We start from the raw sequence: 13,653 nt of genomic DNA on the forward strand, positions 1-13,653 counted from the left end.
GAAATGTGAATGAACTGCCTTTGAAGACATCAACGTATACGAATCGCCCGCTTTCTTCGCTGCGTGCTCCGATTGGTTGACTGTTGCTGTTGCCACAGTGATGGTGTAGTAACAGAGTTGTAACCCCGCCTCTTTTACCATATATGGAAGTGCAACACCCTCTGGGCGAGCTGTGATTGGTCAACGTGTGATCTCTCCAATGTTTGTAAATTGTACTCTGAAGACACCGCTGTGTAGATCTCAGCGCGCAAATGTATTTTCTAATGTTGATAAACTTTCCCTCTTTGAATTGTATTTAAAAAATACCGGACTTTGGAAACGGCAGGATAGCAAACCACTGCGACGTTGTGGATCTTACGGAACCGAACGAGGTATGTATTAAAGGCTGCATAGTCTGTTCTCTTATTCGTGTTGGCGGTTAGCCTGGATGCTAATTGTTTGTGAGATAGAGTAGACGTGACCCGTCTCTTCCTGGCACGCCAAAGGTTTTCACAGAGCTTTTCTGTTTAAACGCGCAACTTGTTAAAACGACTCGAGTTAATATTACGCTAACACAGTCAGATAATATGGCGTCAACGGGGAGCTAAAGCTTACGTTAGCCGGATGCTGTAGTAGCTAGCTAGCAAAGTTAACCTCCCTGAATCCTGACTTTACCTCTTTACTGTCCATTGAGCCTTTATTACCATCACGAGCAGCCCGCGGATTAGTCTCTGTGTAACTGTTGTTTAACATGTCCCTCTGACCAGGCAGAAAGACAGACTATAATGGTCCTTAGTCAGATGGATGCCGGTAAAGCTTTGACGGCGGCAGCAGCCAAAGGGAATACGAGCGAGGTGCAGAGGATCCTGGAGGAATGCAGAGTGCATCCGGATACTCTCAATGAATTCGGCAGGACTGCGCTGCAGGTGAGGACCAAAACCACAGAAATGTTGATACAAGTCACGTATTCACGAAGGTATTAACCGCACAAATATATGAACTACAAATAAGTTAGTCCAGGTCGTTGAATGGTCGGAGACCGTCTTTCCTCTTGACATAACAATACACATGGCTGCCTTGAGGTTATCTCCGTCACTTTCCAGTTTTGAATATGTTGTTGCACCGTGTAATAAGTAAAAGTGTGAGTTTATTAAAGAAGATATATTATTCAATAAGTATTACCCAAATATGAGTACGTGGTATTGCTTGGAAATCCCCTTACGAAAATGACTATGTCGTCAGTGTTACTATAAGAGATGGACATAATATTCAAATCCTTAAAAGCACCAATACCACAGTGTAAAAATGCTCTAGTAAAAGTACTGTTTTGAAAATGTTACTTAAAACTAAGAAAGTGTAACCAGTAACGCGTACTTAAAGTATTACAAGTAAAAGTTTAATGTACTTGTACTGTCTCCATCATCTGCTATTTGAATTTTATCTGCTCATATTGTTAAATTCTGTTTCATATTCTTGTACATGTTTAACTATATTGTGTGCTTTTTATCTAAATGTTTGTCTTGGCCATAGTACATATTGTATCATTATATTGTGTTTTTTCTTTAAAATTATTTTAGGGTGCTATTTAATTTAAGTGAGGGACTACTGATGAAAACTAGCTCCCCAGCTAACTCGGGTGCATTTACATTTGTTTAAATGTGAATTAATGCACACGGTCCCTTCTAAAATAAATTACGAAAGTAACTAATCCAAAAAAATATTGCAAAATAACCACATTAAAAAACCCAACTCAAATGTATTCAAAATAAATCAGAAAATGACTTAAATATTTATCAAAAATAGCTGTTAATTAATTATGTCACTTGCCTAATTGATCAATAGACTAATTGTTTCAGCTGTGCTTGTATCAACTGTTGGGCTAGTTTTATTTACAACAAAACATATTTTGACTTTTCTTATGCTTTTTATGCAAAAATCCTAATGCATGAAGCATCTACTAACTAAAGCTTGCAGGTAACTGTAGTAAATCATATACAGTATTTCTCTCTGCAATGTAGTGGAGTGGAAGTATAAAGTTGCATGAAAACAACAGACACAAGTTAAGTCCAAGTACCTGAGAAATCGTGTAAAGACGTGAAGTAAATGTACTTCGTTGCATTCCACCCCTGATTACTGTAGTGTACAGTAAGAGATGTCTTGTGTCCTTCAGTAAGCTGGCAGTGTTATATAGTATTTTTCACTAGCTCTGTTATCATTACTTAATCTGTTGTACTTTCCAAAAAACTCCAATGATTAGTTTAGTAATACTGTAGTTTCTGTAGTATTATTTTCATTTTTGATACTAATGCTATAATGTTTTTGTATGAAATGTAAGTTAAACTCCAGCAAAATGTGGAATATTAGATGACTTGTTAGAAACAAATACAAAAGGAGAATACACACTCAGTTGCTAATTTATCAGAACACATAAAACGTATTGCAGTCTAATATCACAGTTATAAATTGTTCAAACTTTTTCCAAAAATATCATAGTATATTACAGAACTATTATTATTATTATCACTTACAATGAACTTTAAAAGGATGAAAACGAAAGGTTTTTTCTTTTTCATTAAAAAAAAACATTTTATTACTATTTAAAAATAAAAGTATTTGTAAAAAGTCTCCCTAAAAATAAAATAACCAAAATAAAGGTGAGATACACTGTCCAGCTGCATTTCTAATCAGTAGCATAGATAAGCAAATGTACATAATATAACTGTCAATTTTATATTACAGTATACCTTAAACCTAACTGAGAGGTGTTTCTGTTATTCTAGCTACACTATTTATATTAACAAGTCCAGACTAAATCATAAGGTTGCTATTAAATACGCTATATCTTTTGAAAAGTTTACGCTGAAGAAATAGATTTTAAACAATCATAAATTTCAAGGTGACATCTTCAAATGGCTTGTTTTGTCCAACCAACAGTCTAAAAAAGATAATTTAATAAACAGTAAAGAGATGTGATTTTAAAAAGATGAATGTTCTCATTAAAGTAATTTATATTCACCTTAATACAACCACTGTAACTGTATTCAGCTACCTCCTCACCAGAACTCACTTTCAGGGTGAAAATTAAACATTTAATGGGTCTTAGTGGTGCATGACTGAACTATATTTGAGAGACTCTGGGATCAAAATTTGCTGTATACACACACAGGCATTAAATTCATATCTTGTCCAGGTGATGATGATGGGGAACACCAAAGTCGCCAGTTTACTGTTGGAAAAAGGAGCGGACCCCAACATCCAGGACAAACATGGGATAGCACCTGTCCACGACGCAGCTCGAACTGGATTCCTGGACACTCTGCAGGTTCTCGTGGAGTACGGAGCATCTGTAAACATCCCGGACCAGCGCGGCGCCCTGCCTATCCACATTGCCATACGGGAAGGACACCGGGATGTCGTGGAGTTCTTGGCGCCACGGTCTGACCTGAAGCACGCCAACATCAGCGGTCAGACAGCGATAGACGTGGCCCGAGCTTCATGTGTGCCTGATATGATTGACTTGCTTTTCGCTCACATTCATAGTTAGTCAGGAGTCTGGGTGCTGGGTGCCTTCAAGGTCACCCGAACATATGTCTTTGTTTGCTTCAAACCTGGTGACTTGAATTCATTGCTGTGTAAAAGATTATTATTTTTTTGTTAATATCGGCTCAACATTAATATGTGACACAGGACATATTGTCCTGGCAGCTTGTTTTTATTGGATGGGTGGCTACATACAGTAGACACCTCTTTTGCACAGTGCAATTTAGGCACCTTATATATATCTGTTTTCCCTATTGATTGGGACTGCACATTTGTCAATAGTTTCCCCTGTGTTTTTGTAATTATTTCATCATTTCCATTGTGTAACAGTTGATATGTGTTTTTTAAGAAAAAAAAAACAAAAACAACTTTTACAAAACTTGACATGGTGCACCCGGATTGCTTTTCATAGTTTTGTTTCTCCTAATTAGATGAACTTAGAATTGACTCTTATTTATTGTTGGAATAGTACTGAATATTCCTGTGACTTTGTAAATAGCAACATTTATTGTGATTGGTTGAAATGTTATTTATACAAATACTTTTAAATCAAAAAGTGAAATTATTCACTTTACTATTTGAAGGAAACACAAAATAAAGTGTTTTGAAGTCTTGAAGTCATAGTTGTCATTTTTAACCATTTAGCTGCCAGTGTCCTCATTAACTGAGAAATTAATGACACCAAGGTCTCCTTTTTTTGTAATCCAGGGGCTTTGATGACCCAAGTTTACATACAGGGTTATTGCGGATTATTAAAATGTCTTAAAAGGCACTGAACTACTAAGGCCTTAATTGGTATTAAAATGTCTTACATAAATCTTTCAAAAATCTTAAAAATACCAAGACATGCTTTACCATGATGTTTTATGAGTTTTTTTATGTCATACTATAATATATAGTATGCTTTTTTTTAGTACATTTTCTGACACACTATGCGATTACTTTTTCATCATTTTTTGGTCATTTTTTTAGTTTTTATGTCATACAATAGTTGATTTTTTTTTGTATTTTTTCTATTGACATAGGATTACCTTTTATGTAATTTTATGGCAATCTGTATTTTTCTTATACTTCATTGTGTCATTACTATGCAAATCACAGGTAAATTTACAGTTATTTATGTATTCCAACAAAAACCTTCTCTTTTTAACTTTTCTATCCTTCACCCATAAAATACAATGCTTCAGTTACACATAATACACAACATAACATTACATAAAGTGCAAATACTAAGGTACCCAATATAATACTGTATGTTCTTAAGCATTTTATCTCCTTACGCATTTTTTTAATATAAATACATGCATATCAATGCAAGCATGCATCTACTCACGTAAGTGTGCACATGTACACGCACACATAACTTCATATGTATGCACATACCCACATACACATATCCATCTTTACATTTGAGTACCTACACTGACATAGAGGTGGGTATATGGACAAAGTTACCTCAGTTAAATGCTCCAAATGTCGGTTTCAAATAATTTTCGATTAATTGCCCAGCACTATATGCAAGGAAAAAAATAATAAAGGATGATGGAAAAACTTTTAAAAAGGAAAATTAGTATTAATATTAATATTTCATCCCTGATGTAATATTCTTTATAATATTTGCATCATTTATTGTCAATGGCTTTAAGTTTTTGAAGAAGAGCCAGCTAAAAAAACCCCCAGCTAAAACCAGCTTGTCTTTGATGGTCTTAGATGGTCCTGACCCAGTTCTTGCTGGTTTTTGATGGTTTGACATGCTGGTATAACAAGCCTATCAAGCTGTACACATTTATCTTTATGCATAACACACCACAGAAGATTAAAACTGATTTATGCCCTTTGCTTGTCATACTTCCCCCTCATGACACTGTTATGTCTGCATACTCTCCATACTACCATCATAAATTATGCAAAAAACACACCATCAAATCTAAGAAAGCTGGTTAACCATCTTGACCAAACTGTTTTTGTAATTTTACAGCTGGGTGGCTTGATTGTAGATGTTTAGTAAGTAAGAGTCCAGGTGAAAGATTAGACTTTCTGGCGGAGAATATCCTGGACCCGGTGGAGGAGGTAAAGTCGCTGAGACTACTGAATGAAGAGAAAGAAAGGCGGATCGCCTACAGAGAGCAGAGTGGAGGACTTGAAGCAGTATACCAGGAAAAACGACGCGATCGTTACCGGCTCCTGATCAAACCCCGGTCATAGGCTAAACGCTCGGGCGGTGGCCGCGGACGATGGGGGTGGAACCCGGAGAAATGGATGCTCACTCAACGGAGCAACAGGTGGCTGGCTTCCGGCACTCCAAAGGGATTAAAGTAAAACTGCGACAACATTGAGGCATGTCACCCTCTGCCCCGAAAAAATGCCAACGATAAATCAGCCATCATAGCAACAGAAAACACAAAACCGCTCTGTTAAAACAAGTGAGGACACTTAAAGGAACTAACGTCTAAATACAAACAAACAAACGAAACGCCGACATTGCCGGAAAAGCAGGCCACATGAAGAAACAGAAAACAATTCAAAACACATGGACTACAAACTGTAAACTGTTCATCAAGCTAAACGACACATCAGAGGAAGTTAACTATCGGTCATCAGAAACATGGACGAGCTGGATAAATAACCAATAAGCAACATAAACTGGACTATAAGGTATCATGACAGCACACAACCATGACACACACTGACAGAACTCACTCATCTACATTTGGAGACAGTGATCGCCTAAATCAGTGGTTTATTGATCATGATAATCTGCAACTTTAAACATTTGAATACTCTGACCACAATTTACAGACTATGGAAAATGTAAAGTAAAGTAAGTTGGTAGTCATTAGCAGGTGGAGTAGGCAGTGTAAAAAAGGAATGTTTTTGCCTTTAAAGTGGTCAGAGTCTGGGCTTGTGGGACCTCATCTTATTCCAGGTTTGTGCTGCATGGTAACAAAACGCTGAAAAGGAAATGATAGATATTGTTATTTATATTATATTGTTATATGTTATAAATATAAAGACAAAACGTGGACTAACATTAGTGGAATAGACATGACAGTAGTCATGAGGATTTCTGATGGCATTTCAAAACCACTAGCATACATCTGCAGCTTTTCATTCCAAACAGGTCAATTTCCAAACATGATAAAAATAGCAAAGTCATACCACTATACAAAACTGGAAACAGACACCACTTCACAAATTACAGACCTGTTTCTTTATTTCCACAGTTCTCCAAAATTCTAGAAAAAGTTTTTAATGACAGACTGGACAGATTATTAGTAGGATTTGAGAGGGAAGCTAAATTTAAAAATTCTGGCTGTACATGTGACACTGAAAAGGTTTTCAATATCAATTCTTCTACAAAAGGGCTTGAATGGAGAGCTGATGCAATGTTCAAACATGAACCGGTTCAAGACGTAACGTGTATGTGCATGTGTGAGTGTATTTATGTATATACGTATTTATGTGTGTATATGGATGTACATAAATATTTTTTATAAAAGACATATGAACTCAAATTAGTTATAGTGTATATGATAAATTTTTATAAATTAAATTATACTTTGTAGGTCAAATATGGTTAAAATTACATATATTTGTAAGTTCATGTATGTATATATGCGTATATGTGTGTATGTGTGTGCATACATATATGCATGTCTTACAAAATAACATTACAAAAAGTTATACAAAAGCATGTTGTCCAAAATCGCGTTAAAAAGTCATACTATAGCATGTCGTCCAAACTGGCATAAAAAAGTCATACTATAGCATGTCGTCCGAAATGGCATAAAAAAGTCATACTATAGCATGTCGTCCGAAATGGCATAAAAAAGTCATACTATAGCATGTCGTCCAAAATGGCATAAAAAAGTCATACTATAGCATGTCATCCAAAATAGCATTAAAAATGTCATAGTATAGCATGTGGTAAGGCCGCTCGATTATGGCAAAAGTGATAATCACGATTATTTTCATTGAAATTGAAATTATGATTATTTACCATGATTACTTTAGGCCTTTAGAACATCACTTACTGAACATTAACTCTTGTGTTTATTTTTAATGCTGGATGTCCTTTAACTTTAAATACAAGTGAGTGGAAAAAACAATTAAAGCTTTGTGGTTCAGCCACGACTATGTAAAACATCTTGCACATTACTGTGGTTTGTTCACATTCACATAATAATAAAACACAGTCCAACTAATAGAATTTAACAATTGAAAGGGTATCAGTAATTGTTTCACTAACTCAGGTGAGACTCACCAGAAAGACATTTCTCCATATCTGTGTAGAAGCAGCTGGGAGTATAATTACAATGAGAAAAACTGGTCCACCTTAACAGTCCACCTTAAGGGAGCCTGGTCAGTTTCCAGTGGTGAAGGGATGAGGTGTTATATTTTTACATTTTTCAATAAACCGCATATGGCATTCTTGGTGATTTTTTCAACGTGCTATATTATGGTGTTTTTGGCAGTTTTTGGCCATATTTTCAGCTCTCTATGCTATCACATGTCTCGACATGGTATTGAATGTTGTTTTCAGCTGTTTTTGGGACATTTTTTTCACCATTCTGCATGTGGCATTCTTGGTGATTTTGTCAACATGTTATATAATTGAGTTTATGCAATTTTTTGGCCACTTTTGCAGTATTCTATGCAATGACTCGTCTCAAAATGCTATTTCATGTGGTTTTCAGCTGTTTTTTGGACATGTCATATTTTGACATTTTTCACCATACTGCGTGGCATTCTTGGTGACTTTTTACAACATGCTATATTAATGGTGTTTTTGCCAGTTTTTGGCCATTGTTGCAGCACTTCATGCCATCACTTGTCTCCGCATGGTATTGAATGTTGTTTTCAGCTGTTTTTAGGACATGTCATATTTTGACATTTTTCACCATACCCTGTATGGCATTTTTGGTCATTTTTTGAACATGCTACATTTTGGTGTTTTTACCAGAATTTGGCCATTTTTTTTTTACAACATTATAAGCTATGATGTGTCTTGGCATTCTAATTAATGTGGTTTTCAGCTGTTCTTGGGGACATGTTATATTTTAACATTTTGTTTGTTTGTTGGTCCTTTTTTCAACATGCTATATTATTGAGTGTTTGCAAGTTTTTGGCCATTTCTGCAGCATTCTATGGAATGACTCGCCTCAAAATGATATTTCATGTGGTTTTCAGCTGTTTTTTCGACATGTCATATTTCGACATTTTTCACCATACTGTGTATGGCATTCTGGTCATCTTTTCAACTTGCAATATTATGGTCTTTTCTGCCATTTTTGCCCTGTTTTACAACATTGTATGCTATGATGTGTGATGGCGTGCTGTTTAATGGGGTTTTCAGCTGTGTTTGGGACATGTCATATTTTGACATTTTTCACCATACCGTGTATGGCATTCTTGTAGATTTTTTCAACACGCTACATTATGGTGTTTTTGCCAGTTTTTGGCCATTTTTGCAGCACTCCATGCTATGAAGTGTCTCAATATGCTATTTTATTTAGTTTTCAGCTGTTTTTTTGGCAGGTCATATTTTGACATTTTTCACCATATCGCATTTGGCATTTTTGGTCATTTTTTCAACATGCTTTATTATGGTGTTTTGGCCGTTTTTCCCCTATTTTGCAACATTCTGTGCTATGATGTGTCATTTTTTCAACATGCTGTATTATTGAGTTTTTGTAAGTTTTTTATTCATTCTGTGCTATGACGTGTCTCAAAATGCTGTTTTATGTTCTTTTCAGCTATTTTTGGAACAACAAATTTTGACCTTTTTTCACAATTTTTCGTCATTTTTTCAATGTGCTTTATTATGGTGTTTTCAGATGTTTTTGCCCTCTTTTGCAAAATTCTATGGCATGATGGGTCATGGCATGCTATTTCATGTGGTTTTCAGGTGTTTTTTGGACATGTTATATTTTAACATCTTTCACCATGCTGCATATGGCATTTTTTGTTATTTTTTTCACGCTATATTTTTGAGTTTTTGCCAGTTTTTTTGGCCGTTTTTGCAGCATTCTATTCTATGACGTGTCTCTAAATGCTATTTTATGTTATTTTCAGATGTTTTTTGGCCATGTCATATTTTGACATTTTTCACCATACCCTGTATGGCATTTTTGGTCATTTTTTGAACATGCTACATTTTGGTGTTTTACCAGAATTTGGCCATTTTTTTTTACAACTTTATAAGCTATGATGTGTCTTGGCATTCTAATTAATGTGGTTTTCAGCTGTTCTTGGGGACATGTTATATTTTAACATTTTGTTTACCATACCGCGTATGGCATTTTTGTTCATTTTTTCAATGTGCAATTTTATGGTGTTTTCGTTTTTGCCCTCTTTTGCAAAATTCTATGCTATGATGTGTCTATTTAATGTGGTTTTGAACTTTTTTTGGAAGATGTCATATATTAACATTTTTTCACTATACCGTGTATCATATCCTTTTTTTTCAACATACATTATGGTGTTTTTTGCCAATTTTTGGCAATTTTTGCAGCATTCTACGCTATAACGTGTCTCGGTATGCTATTTTATGCTTTTTTTTTTTAGTTTTTAGCTATTTTTGGGAAATATCATATTTTGAAATTTTTAGTCATTTTATAGCCTTGTCTTTTCTGTCATGTTTTTCTACATGCTATATCATTTTTTTCATTTTTTTCCCCTTTTTTATTTGTCCATTTTTCCAAACACTGTGCTATGGCGTGTCTCTGCATGCTGTGTCATGCTGTTTTGAGGTGTTTTCAGCTGTTTTTGGGACATGTCAGATGTTGATATTTTTGGCAAACTATAGCCTTGCTTTTTTGGTTATTTTTTCGACATGCTATATTATGTTGTTTTTGACCATATTTGCACGTTTTAATGCTATGGCATGTCCCAGCATGCTATTTTTGAAAAAAAATTTGAGGTGTTTTCAGCTGTTTTTGGGACATGTCAAATTTGACTTTTTTTGCCATACCATAGCCTTGCTGTTTTGTCATTTTTTCAACATGCTATATTATGGATTTTTTGACCATATTTGCACGCTTTAATGCTATAGCGTGTCTCAGCACATTATTCTATGCTGATTTGTCAAATTTTGACATTGTTGCCATACTATAGTCTTGCTTTTTCGTCATTTTTTCAACATGCTATATTATGGTCTTATGGGCCAATTTTACACGTTTTAATGCTATGGCGCGTTTTAGAACACTATTTTATGCGTTTTTGAGATGTTTTTAACTGTTTATGGGACATGTCAAATTTTAACATTTTTGCCTTACTTTAGCCTTGCTTTTTTGTCGTTTTTTCGACATACTATGTTATGGTGTTTTGGGCCGTTTTTACAGGTTTTAATGCTATGGCGTGTTTCAGCATGCTATTTCATGCTGTTTTGAGGTGTTTTCAGCTGTTTTTGGGAGATGTCAAATTTTTACATTTTTGCCATACTGTAGCCTTGCTTTTTGGTAATTTTTCGACATGCTATATTATGGTGTTTTTACCATATTTGCACGTTTTCATGCTATGGCCTTTTTCGGCAGGGTTTTTTTTTGCTATTTTGAGGTGTTTTCAGCTGCTTTTGGAACATGTCAAATTTTGAAATTTTTGCCATACTATAACCTTGCTTTCTTTGTCATTTTTTCGACATGCTATATTATGGTGTTTTTGGCCGTTTTTCCAAGTTTTTATGCTATGGCGTTTCAGAACACTATTTTATGCTGTTTTGAGGTGTTTTCGGCTGTTTTTGGGACATGTCAAATTTTGACATTTTTGCCATACTATAGTCTTGCTTTTTCTGTCATTTTTTCGACATGGTATTTAATGGTGTTGTTGGCTGTTTTTCCACATTGTAATGCTATGGTGTGTTTCAACACACTATTTTCTGCTGTTTTGAGGTGTTTTCAGCTGGCAAATTTTGACATTTTTGCCAAACTATAGCCTTATTTTTTCGGTCATTTTTTCGACATGCTATTTTAAGGTGTTGTTGGCCGTTTCAACACGTTTTAATGCTATGGCATGTTTCAGAACGCTATGTTTAAGTGTTTTCAGCTAATCTTGGGACCTGAAAATTTGACATTTTTGCCATACTATAGCCTTGCTTGTTCTGTCATTTTTTCGACATGCTATATTATGGTGTTTTGGGCAGTTTTTACGCGTTTTAAAGCTATGGCGTGTTTCAGAACGCTATTCCATGCTATTTTGAGGTGTTTTCAGCTGTTTTTGGGACATGTCAAATTTTGACATTTTTGCCATACTATAGCCTTGCTTTTTCGGTCATTTTTTCGACATGCTGTATTTTGCTGTTTTGGGCCGTTTTTACACGTTTTATTGCTATGGCGTGTCTCAACACACTATTTTCTGCTGTGTTGAGGTGTTTTCAGCTGTGTTTGGGAGATGTCAAATTTTGACATTTTTGCCATACTATAGCCTTGCTGTTTCTGTCATTTTTTTGACGTGCTATACTATGGTGTTTTTGGCCGTTTTTCCACGTTTTAATGCTATGGTGTATGTCAGAACGCTATTTTATGCTGTTTTGAGGTGTTTTCATCTGTTTTTGGGACATGTCAAATTTGGAAATTTTTGCTTTTTCGTTCATTTTTTTGACACTATATTATGTTGTTTTGGGCCGTTGTTACATGTTTTATTGCTACGGCGTGTCTCAACACACTGTTTTCTGCTGTTTTTAAGTGTTTTCAGCTGTGTTTGTGGACATGTCAAATTTTGAAATTTTTGCCTTACTATAGCCTTGCTTTTTCGGTCATTTTTTTGACATACTATATTATGTTGTTTTGGGCCGTTTTTACATGTTTTATTGCTACGGCGTGTCTCAACACACTATTTTCTGCTGTTTTTAAGTGTTTTCAGCTGTTTTTTGGACATGTCAAATTTTGACATTTTTGCCATACTATAGCCTTGCTTTTTCGGTCATTTTTTCGACATGCTAAATGATGGTGTTTTTGGCCGTTTTTACACGTTTTAATGCTATGGTGTATTTCAGAAAGCTATTTAATGCTATTTTGAGGTGTTTTAGGCTAATTTTGGGACATGTTAAATTTTGAAATTTCTGCCTTCCTATAGCCTTGCTTTTTTCGATCATTTTTTCGACATGCTAAATTATGGTGTTTTTGGCCATTTTTCCAAGTTTTAATGCTATGGCGTGTTCCAGAACGTTATTTTATACTCTTTTGAGGTGTTTTCAGCTAATTTTGGGACATATCAAATTTTGAAATTTTTGCCATACTATAGCCTTGCTTTTTTGGTCATTTTTTCGACATGCAATATTATGCTGTTTTTGGCCATTTTTCCAAGTTTTAATGCCATGGTGTGTTTCAGAACGGTATTTCATGCTATTTTGAGGTGTTTTCATGTGTTTTTGGGACATGTCAGGTTTTGACATTTTTGCCGTACTATAGCCTTGCTTTTTCGGTCATTTTTTCAACATGCTATATTATGCTGTTTGTGGCAATTTTTCCAACTTTTAATGCTATGGCGTGTTCCAGAACGTTATTTAATGCTCTTTTGAGGTGTTTTCAGCTAATTTTGGGACATATCAAATTTTGACATTTTTGCCATACTATAGCCTTGCTTTTTTGGTCATTTTTTAGACACACTATTTTATTGTGTTTTTGGCCATTTTTCCATGTTTTAATGCTATAGCGTGTTTCAGAACGCTATATAATGCTATTTTGAGGTGTTTTCGGCTAATTTTGGGACATGTCAAATTTTGAAATTTTTGCCTTACTATAGCCTTGCTTTTTTGGTCATTTTTTCGACATGCAATATTATGCTGTTTTTGGCCATTTTTCCAAGTTTTAATGCTATGGCATGTTCCAGAACGCTATTTTATGCTCTTTTGAGGTGTTTTCAGCTAATTTTGGGACATGTTAATTTTTGAAATTTTTGCCTTACTATAGCCTTGCTTTTTTGGTCATTTTTTCAATATGCTATATTATGCTGTTTTTGGCCATTTTTCCAAGTTTTAATGCCACGGCGTGTTTCAGAACGGTATTTCATGCTATTTTGAGGTGTTTTCATGTGTTTTTGTTTTTGGGACATGTTAATTTTTGACATTTTTGCCTTACTATAGCCTTGCTTTTTCGGTGATTTTTTCGACATGCTAAATTATGCTGTTTTTGGCCG

At 35.0% G+C, this 13,653-nt stretch overlaps 1 protein-coding gene and 1 long non-coding RNA gene across 3 annotated transcripts in view; both read left to right on the forward strand.

The window, feature by feature from the left end:
* Positions 1-65: 65 nt before the first annotated feature.
* Positions 66-4,130, forward strand: cdkn2d (cyclin-dependent kinase inhibitor 2D (p19, inhibits CDK4)). Of its 2 annotated transcripts, none has more exons than XM_088075519.1 (3): positions 66-371; positions 751-905; positions 3,170-4,130. In XM_088075519.1, the coding sequence occupies exons 1-3, from the start codon at positions 200-202 to the stop codon at positions 3,521-3,523; spliced, it is 681 nt and encodes a 226-aa protein (XP_087931645.1). In that variant the 5' UTR covers positions 66-199; the 3' UTR covers positions 3,524-4,130. The 2 variants fall into 2 exon arrangements, with proteins under 2 accessions (XP_087931645.1, XP_042372371.2); XM_042516437.2 differs by having other exon boundaries at positions 96-371; positions 747-905.
* Positions 4,131-5,585: 1,455 nt separating this feature from the next.
* LOC148189900 (uncharacterized) overlaps positions 5,586-13,653 on the forward strand; it is a 42,510-nt gene continuing 34,442 nt past the window's right edge. Inside the window, exon 1 of the long non-coding RNA XR_015776198.1 lies at positions 5,586-6,174. This is a non-coding gene — a long non-coding RNA (uncharacterized LOC148189900). The remainder of the gene's footprint in view (positions 6,175-13,653) is intronic.

The sequence above is a fragment of the Plectropomus leopardus genome, chromosome 3 (assembly GCF_026936395.1).
Source record: "Plectropomus leopardus strain MGB_pleo_1.0 chromosome 3, ASM2693639v1, whole genome shotgun sequence".
Lineage (NCBI taxonomy): Eukaryota > Metazoa > Chordata > Actinopteri > Perciformes > Serranidae > Plectropomus > Plectropomus leopardus.